Below are 8,819 nucleotides of genomic sequence, written 5' to 3'. Positions count from 1 at the left end.
CATCTAGGTCACCCTAGTCCCTAACCCCACGAGGTCATCTAGGTCACCCTAGTCCCTAATCCCCCCGAGGTCATCTAGGTCACCCTAGTCCCTAACCCCCCCCAGGTCATCTAGGTCACCCCAGACAATAGCCGGTGCTGCTTCTCACTCCTCCCTTGTGAGAAAGGGGTCTGGCCAGCCCCTTTCTGGGCAATCAACCTTCTTTTGTTCTTTGTACCAGGAGGTCTGCACGGCTCTCTGGCAAAATCTAATAATCCATCAAGTACAATGTCACCTTTTCCTGTGTTTGCTTTGCTGGAAGCAGGATCCCACCGTGGGACCCCAGGCTAGCCTCCAGCCCACCACCCTCCGGCCATTTTTGATGCTCTGCCTCCCACAAGGTCTTTATCTCACTGTGTGACGCCTGCTGAGATTTCAGGAAACCCTGACTGAACTTGAACTTGGCCACCAAGCTCTACAACAGTTGTTAAGAACTTGCTTTTTACGTTTCCTCTTGCTGACGGCCACTGACTTAAACCCCCCCCCCCCACACACACACACTAATTATTTGTGAAATCTCTTTGACTCTTGCTTTCCTCCTCTTGGCTTGACGGTTCACTTTTTAACTGGGCAAGGTGGTTGGTTGCTCAATAGGTATGTCATCATGAATTTCTTTGAGAGACAATTTTCCAGGAAAAAAAAATAACAAACCCAAATAAGGCTTCTCCCATCACTCACTATTTTTTTTTAAAGTCAGTCGTGGGGCTTGAACTCTGGGCTGGGGCTCTGTCCCTGAACTCTTCAGCTCAAAGCGAGTGCTCTACCGCTGGAGCCCAGCGCCACTTCCAGTTTTCTAGTGGCTTATTGTAGATCAGAGTCTCACGGAGTTTCCTGCCCTGGTTGCCTTTGAACCGTGATCCTCAGATGTCAGCCTCCTGAGTAGCTAGGATTATAGGCGTGAACCACCGGTGCCCGGCTCCATCACTCACTATTAAAACAACTCGCTATGTTTGCCCCCTAACTCTCCTCAGTAGACAAACACAAGAGACCAGGCCCCAGGCCCCGCCTGTAGTGAGCTAGACCCTGTACTGGGCATCCCACAAAGCCAGAATCCAAGACACCAGAAACCAGTTTCGCTGCTACCAGAAGAGGGCGCACATTCTTTTCCATTTTCAAATCTGACAACCTACAGTTGATTTTCAGCCTTTAGTTTAAGGGCCAGACTTTCCAACTGTGGGTTTTTGCTGTAGGTTAGAATGCCACTGCAGAGGCACTGGAGAAACCCAATTCCTGGTGAAGTGACTCTGGTCTTCCCAGCCAGCCTTCTTTGATCTGTTCTTTAGCAGTCCTAGCATTGTCCAATTACCAGACAGCTATGATGAACACCAGGGTCATGAATACTTTTAATATCCATTGCTTTATTTAGTCTCCTCCCTGGAAGGCAAGCATTGGTACTCTCATTTGGGGCCTGAGGGGAAAAAAGTAACAACAAAAAACAAACCCCAAGGCACTGAGAGGTGAAATAAATAATTTATTCCAGGTTAGAGCAAAGGCTACCAAGGACCAACAGTGAAGCCCACATGACCCCTTGCCCATCCATTTGCATTAACTAGTTGTTATAAACTGAGAGTTGTTTCTAGAAATTAGTTCCAATCCCTTTTCTCCAACTCCAAACAGATTAAAGTAGAACAGCAGGCTGGAAATGTGGCTTAGTGGTAGAGTGCTTGCCTAGCATGCATGAAGCCCTGAGTTCGATTCCTCAGTACCATGTAAAAAGGAAAAGCTGGAAGTGGCGCTCTGGCTCAAGTGGTAGAGTGCTAGCCTTGAGCAAAAGAGGCTCAGGGATGGTGCCCAGGACTGAGTTCAAACCCCAGCACTGGCAAACACAAAACAACAGGCTCACACCTGTAATCCTAGCTATTCAGGAGGCTGAGATTTGAGGATCGAGATTCAAAGACAACCTGGGCAGACAAATCCCAGAGACTCTTGTCTCCAGTTAACCAGCAAAGACTCAGAAGTGGTGATGTGGCTCAAGTGGTAGAGCACCATCTTTGAGTGAAAAAGCCAACCAAGAGACCCTGAGGTCAAGACCCAGTATCAACACAAAACAAAACACCCAACCCTGCAGAGCTGTGTGGGAGAGCAGGTCAGGACAGTGGTCCTTGGAGAGCCGTGACTCCCAACTGGCCCAGATGCTGTGCACAGATGAGAGGAGGGTTTGTAAGCCAACTCTAGAATAGGCCAAATGAATTTGGCTGTCCATTTCAGCAGCCTAAAAGTCCACAGGATGAAGGACAGGGGGGATTCTAAGTAGTAAACAGCAGAACAAAATGCAGTGCTGTCCAAAAGCCCTAAGGTGGCCAAAAAGAAGAAGAAAAAACCTCTTAAGTTGTTTGGAAGGTAGAAGACATAAAGCCACTTTTGTCATTTCCCAGAAAGACACTGGAGGCAGATGAGGGGAGGGGGAGGAGCTTTGACACACTCTGCTTTAAATGCAGCTAAAAAAGGCAAGAAGCAAGCCACATAGTAATGAGGGGCAAAGCTGCCTTTGATAAGGAACAGGGGAGGCCAAGGGAAAGGCCCAGAGCCTGTAGATAGATCATGACCCATAGAAGAGAGGGTCTACTCCTGTACTGGGACTCACAAAATTTCACAAGATTATTCTGTCTAACATAACAGATTTTTTTTTGTTTGTACTTGAAATTGTGGGAGAAAACAAGACAGGAGAACCATGATTTTGGGGGGTGTTGAAATGGTGAGAGGGGAAAAAAAGACATGCAAATTGATGTTAAATATGTACCTTAAAAGATGGCATTCGGGGACAGTCCTTAGGCCATTTAGCTCAACAAAGATTTTTAAGAATCAGAAACCTAAGCCAGGTACTTACTGCTCTTGCTGGTAATCCTAGCTACTTAAGAGGTGGAGACCTAAGGATCAAAGGCAGTAGGGGCAGACAAATCCCAGAGACTCTCATTCCAATTAACTAGCAAAAAGAAAACAAGTAGAAGTTGAGAAAGACAGGAGGAGGAGGAAGAATTAGAGATCTATTTAATACAGAATTGCAAACTGAGAAGGTAGATTGTCATCTGTGTTAGTGAGAATTCGGGGTACCCGGGGTCCCAGGGATGTGTATACCGGGAGGGGTTGCCTTTAAGGTATAAACACCGGAAGTGATTTTTCAGGAGGCAGTGATTTGAGCTGTGAGCTTCAGAATGTTCTAGAAGAGTGCTTCCCTTTTGGAAGTAGTCATTCATAGGTTTTGCTGAATGTGGTGGGTTTCACCACAAAGATCTAGACTTTTGCGAAGAGGAGACGCTCTGTTTTAACTCTGAATTTTATTGTCTTGGCACAGCACTGCTCACAGGATTCGTGTTAGTATTCCTAAGAGAACACAGGTAAAGCAGTTACGTGTTAAGCAGTACCAGGAGCCTGACTGCAAGCACTAAATGTGTTTCAAATGTTATTCATCCATAACCAGCAACTGCTACGTGTGCGTTAAGATCCATCCCTCTGTTGCTGTTAAATAGCAGAATCCCCACTTTTAAAGACAAACACATCCAGATGGCCCGTTTCCTGGGGGGCTTCGAAAATCGGAGAAGTAGATGGAAATGTGAAGAGTCAGAGGATGAGTCACGTTATACATGTGTATTAGTTAGAGTATCTAGTTCAAGCCATAACCTGTTAATACAGTTATGGATGTATGCGGCGGAAAACGTCATCCACACTATTGGTGCTCTGTGGTCGGAGCTGTTAGAGTTCTTCGCTCTCGTACAATCCGGATTGAGCTGCCAGACGCTGGAATTCTCCCTCTGGGTTAAAAGCTTGCTTCACATCTAAACCTTTTCCATTCAGGGCCAAATACTTGCTGAAAGTTGGCCTAACCCGCAACTGTTTTGGAGCGGGAAGAGTTTGGTTCGGACGGGCTGAAATAGATCAGACTAAAGTTAACTCACATTCACTAATGAGTTGTCCTTAATAGAAATTTTATCAGGATGGAAAAAGATAAAAAAGCATTATAGAGGCAATCCCTCTGGTTTTACAGGATCTGGGTTTCTGGTCTGGAGGCTTGAACTCAGGACCTTGGGTTCTCATTTGACTTGTTTTGCTCAGGAGTGATGAGCTACCATGAGCCACGCCCCCACTTCTGGCTTTCTGCTGGCTCACTGGATATAAGAGTCTCCAGGACTTTTTGCCTGGGCTGGCTTTATTTCAACCTCATGAGTAGCTGGGATTACAGATGTGAGCCCCAGTCCTTGCCCAGCTGCGTGTTTGTTTGTTTGTTTTTAATTGGCCTTTAACCTGGTAATGTCACATACCTGTCACATCCAATCTGGTGTTACACGTGGTCACTCCAGCTTCATTGACTGCAGACACGGTGTACCAGCCTCCGTCTTTTTTAGTCACATCTTTGATCAGTAAAGTAACTCTCCCAGCATTATCGTGATACAAGCTGGGAAGGGAAAAGAGGAAAGTACAAGTAGTAGTTTCTGTTGTGTCGGTTTTGATGAGGTCTCTGACCAACAAAATCAGGCTAAGGAAGAAGCAGATGACAAGTCCAGGGCTGGGTCTAGTTAGGGCCAAACAGCTACTGTTTTTCTTGAATTGAACGTCTCACTTGATGATCAAAGTGCAACAGTACAGAGCACTTGCCTAGGTGCTCACGAGACCCAAGATTTAACCCCCAACATCACACACACACACACACACACTGATACCAAACCATCACCCCTCTTTATTCTTACCTACGTCATCCATTACCTTAAGCCATCTTTCTTCATTGTCCATTAAAAGATAAATCCCAGGTAACTTTATGCTTTAAATTTATGATGAATGAGCTTTTGAAGTTACTAGTGATTTAGTGAACTCTTTTATTATAGTTCTGTATGTATTTTATTTTTAATTTTAATATGTGTGTGTTGTGTGTATATTGGGGCTTGAACGCACAGCCTTGAACTCTCACTTGACATTTTCCACTCAAGGCTGGTGCTCAACCACTAACAACACACCTCTACTTCCAGACTTCAGCTTGTTAATTGGAGACAAGAGGCTCTTGGCTTTATCTGCCTGGGCTGGCTTTGAACCATGAGCCTTAAATCTCAGCCTCCTGAGTAGCTGGATTTACAGGTATGAGCCACCAGCACCCAGTATCTATCTGTACTTTAAAAACTAGACAAGCCAGGCACCAGTGGCTCACACCTGTAATACCAGCTACTCAGGAGGCTGAGATCTAAAGATTATGTTTTGAAGCCAGCCCAGGCAGGAAAGTCTATGAGACTCTTATCTCTAGTAAACTACTCAGAAAAGATCAGAAGTGGGGTGTGGACCAAGTGGTAGGTAGACTGCTAGCCTTTAGCCAAAAGGACAGCTCAGGGACAACGCTCAGATCCTGAGTCCAAGCCTCAGGACCAGCGCGCGCGCGCGCGCGCACACACACACACACACACACACACACACACACACGATAAATTAAGATCATAATTGCATGCCATTTACAATATCTGCTTAAGGTATAATGGGATCCATCCAAACAAAGTACAGATAAGAAATATCTATTCCTACCTTATTCGGTCTGTGTTGAACTGGACCATTTCATTGTTCCTCTTCCAGAAAAGCTTTGGTGGAGGTATGGCTGAGATCTGGCATTCCAGTTTTACTGTGTCCCCTTCAAAAACTTTTTTACTCTGTGGTTTGTAGATAAACATCGGTGCTCTTTTGTGTTCTTTTGCTATGAGTTAATAAAAAAAAAAAAGCATTTGTAATATTATAAGAATTATAAAGCCAGGTGCCGGTGGCTCACACCTGTAATCCTAGCTACTCAGGAGGCTGAGATCTGAGGATCACAGTTCAAAGCCAGCTGGGGCAGGAAAGTCCATGAGAGTCTTATCTCTAATAACTCCCCCCCCCCCAGAAAACCAGAAGTAGTGCTGTGGCTCAAGCGGTAGAGCACTCGCCTTGAGCTGAAGAGCACAAGGACAGCGCCCAAGCCCAGAGTTCAAGCCCCACGACCGACAAAAAACAAATAATAATAAAAAAAGAATTATAGTAAGTTAAACTAAAAAATCATGCAGCCAGGCACTAGGGGCTCACACCTGAGAGCTAAAGATCGTGCTTCAAAGCCAGCCCAGGCAGGTTATCTCAAAACAACAACAAAAAAAGCCGGAAGTGGAGCTCAAGTGGTAGAGCACTAGCCTTGAGCAAAAGGCTCGGGAACAGCAACCAGGCCCTGAGTTCAAGCCCTCTAAAACCAACCAACCTACATACATACATACATAAGGTAAAAGATCACCTGATATATTGACCTTAAGAGTTTTAAAAAAGCAACAAGATTGAAAACACTTTTGAGTTTAAGTTAAAATATTATAATAAACATTGCTTTTGTTTGTTTTTGGTCAGTCATGGGACTTGAACTCAGGGCCTGAGTGCTGTCCCTGAGCTTTTTCGTAGCGCCACATTAGGTTTTCTGGTGGTTAACTGGACTTTCCTGCCAGGGCTGGCTTCGAACCGCGATCCTCAGGTCTCGGGTCCTGCGGGAGGCTCACCCAGGACGTCGAGCTGCACGGTGAAGGTGGCTTCCCCGGCTCGGTTCCTGGCCACACACACATAGGCGCCCGCATCCGACGCTCTGACCGCTTCAAAGATGAGGGAGTGAAAGCCCTTCTCAGACACGATCATTTTGTGCAGCTCATCCGACTGGACTGGTCTTCCGTTCAGATACCACGAGACGTCCGGAGCTGGCAGGCCGCTCACCTACGCACAAACACCAACACGCAGCAGGATTTTAAAGCCTGTGTCCGCTCTGAATTCTAAGCATTCTTCAGTACCTACATGTGATGAAAATGCAGGCACCCCAACAGGTGTAAGTTTGAAACAAAAACAATGGAATTAAAACCCTTGACGTGAATACAGAGTATCTCAAACTACGTCTGTCGCTTTTACCCACAACCTCAGATTTCTAAAGAGCTTCATTTTTTTTTTCAACGCTGAGGTTTGAACTGAGGGCTAAGCACTTGCAAGAGAAGTACCGAGCCACATCCCCAGCCTTCTTTTTTTGTTGTTGTTGGTGGTGGTGGGCTTGAACTCAGGGCCTGGGCGCTGTCTCTGAGCCTCTCTTTGTGCTCAAGGCTGATGCTCTACCACTGGAGCCACGGCACCACTTCCAGTGTTTGAGTGGTTCATTGGGGACTTTTCTGCCTGGACTGGCTTCAAACCACGAACCTTAGCTCTCAGGCTCCTGAGTAGCTAGGATTATAGGCATGAGCCACCAGCACCCAGCTTTTTCAGCCTTCTTTAACATTTCTTTTTTTGTTTTGTTTTTTGGGTCCAGCTCAAGGCTAGCGCTCTACCACTTGAGCCACAGCGCCACTTCTGGCACTTTTTGCTTATGTGGTGCTGAGGAATCGAACCCAGGGCCTCAGGCATGCAAGGCAAGCGCTCTACCACTGAGCCACCTTCCCAGCCCCTAAAGAAACATTTCTTTTAACTACCATATTTAAACCTGTATTTATTGGTCTCCGCAGGAATATGGAAATCATATGACTTTTCTGGACAACTATGACTGAATAAAATGCCAGAGACAGAACTGTGAGACTTGCTGTCTAAAAAATAGTGTTTTGAAAGCAGAGGATTTTTGTACTTGGGTCTGCAAATGGCCATCCATTAATTCTTGTCATAGACAAGAAATCTGGAAGAAAAAAAAAAAAGACAACACAACAGTCTCTTCTGAAAAGCTTGTAGCCAAGCAGAACTCTTCTAGGCAAAGGTCAGCTGGGTGGGTAGAATGAACTTGATGATGGAGACGTAGAGACCCGTGCATGTTAGATACTCTATTATTACGGCATCTTCATAGGTATATGTATTTACTGGTATAAATATTTATTAGGTTACCCCTATGTAATCATATTAGGTATCCCTATGACTGCCTGTGATTTGTCTGAGTTTACAGACCCAGGTGAGTTTGGTTCCAGAATGTCTCTTCTTACCCAAAACCAAATGAGTATAGGACATTTGGGGTTTTTCCTCCCAAAACTTAGTATTGCCTTATTGATTCCCACCCTCCCTCCCCCCCACACACACTTGTTTAAGAACGCCTCTCTTACTTTGAAATCCATCCTACAGAACATTCCTTCTCCCATGGACATGTTTTCTGGCACTTGGATGAAGCGGGGTGGGTAAAACTTCTCTTGGATGGCATCTTGATCGTTCGCATCTGCCCTTGAAGAGGATCTACTTCTACAAAAATAGTAGCAATAACAGCTGCACATAAATGCTGCCGTCGCTCTTCCCTTCACCCCAGTCCAGTTCTGCCGTCAAGTCTGAAAGCCCAGCCTGTCTCCAACTGTTGGCTCCTATGCTATCCCGACAGTGGAGCCAGGCCTTAAGAATGCCTTTGTTGCCAGGCGCTGGTGGCTCACGCCTGTCATCCCAGCTACTCAGGAGGCTGGGATCTGAGGATCACAGTTTGAAGTCAGCTGGGCAGGAAAGTCTGTAAGACTCTTATCTCCAGTTAATCACAGAAATATCCAGAGAAGTGGTGCTGTGGGTTCAAGTGGTAAAGTGCTAGCCTTGAGCAAAAGGAGCTCAAGGGACAGCACCCAGGCCCAGAGTTCAAGCCCCCAGACTGGCAAAAAAAAAGCCTTTAGGGGTGGCATATTTGATATGGCTTTAGAAATGGTAGCAATTTAGAAACTTCTGGTTCAAATTATACATCTTTTTTTTGGGGGGGGGGTCCAGTCGTGGGGCCTGTACTCTGGGCTTGGGCGCTGTCCCTCAGCTCTTCAGCTCAAGGCTAGTGCTTTACCACTTGAGCCACAGCGCCACTTCCGGCTTTTTTCTTTTTGCTT

General features: G+C 45.9%; 1 protein-coding gene across 1 annotated transcript in view; it reads right to left on the bottom strand.

Moving 5' to 3' along the window:
• Nucleotides 1-3,294: 3,294 nt before the first annotated feature.
• Nucleotides 3,295-8,819, bottom strand: part of Myot (myotilin) — a 19,861-nt gene continuing 14,336 nt past the window's right edge. Inside the window, exons 5-9 of the mRNA XM_013016005.1 lie at nucleotides 8,076-8,208; nucleotides 6,519-6,726; nucleotides 5,539-5,704; nucleotides 4,296-4,429; nucleotides 3,295-3,902 (exon numbers count right to left, since the gene is read on the bottom strand). Of these exons, the coding sequence (XP_012871459.1) occupies nucleotides 3,730-3,902; nucleotides 4,296-4,429; nucleotides 5,539-5,704; nucleotides 6,519-6,726; nucleotides 8,076-8,208 (814 nt within the window). The 3' untranslated portion in view covers nucleotides 3,295-3,729. The remainder of the gene's footprint in view (nucleotides 3,903-4,295; nucleotides 4,430-5,538; nucleotides 5,705-6,518; nucleotides 6,727-8,075; nucleotides 8,209-8,819) is intronic.

This window comes from Dipodomys ordii, unplaced genomic scaffold (assembly GCF_000151885.1).
Source record: "Dipodomys ordii isolate 6190 unplaced genomic scaffold, Dord_2.0 Scaffold29, whole genome shotgun sequence".
Lineage (NCBI taxonomy): Eukaryota > Metazoa > Chordata > Mammalia > Rodentia > Heteromyidae > Dipodomys > Dipodomys ordii.
Note: the sequence above shows the minus strand (reverse complement) of the source record. Positions and strands in the feature narration are given on the sequence as shown.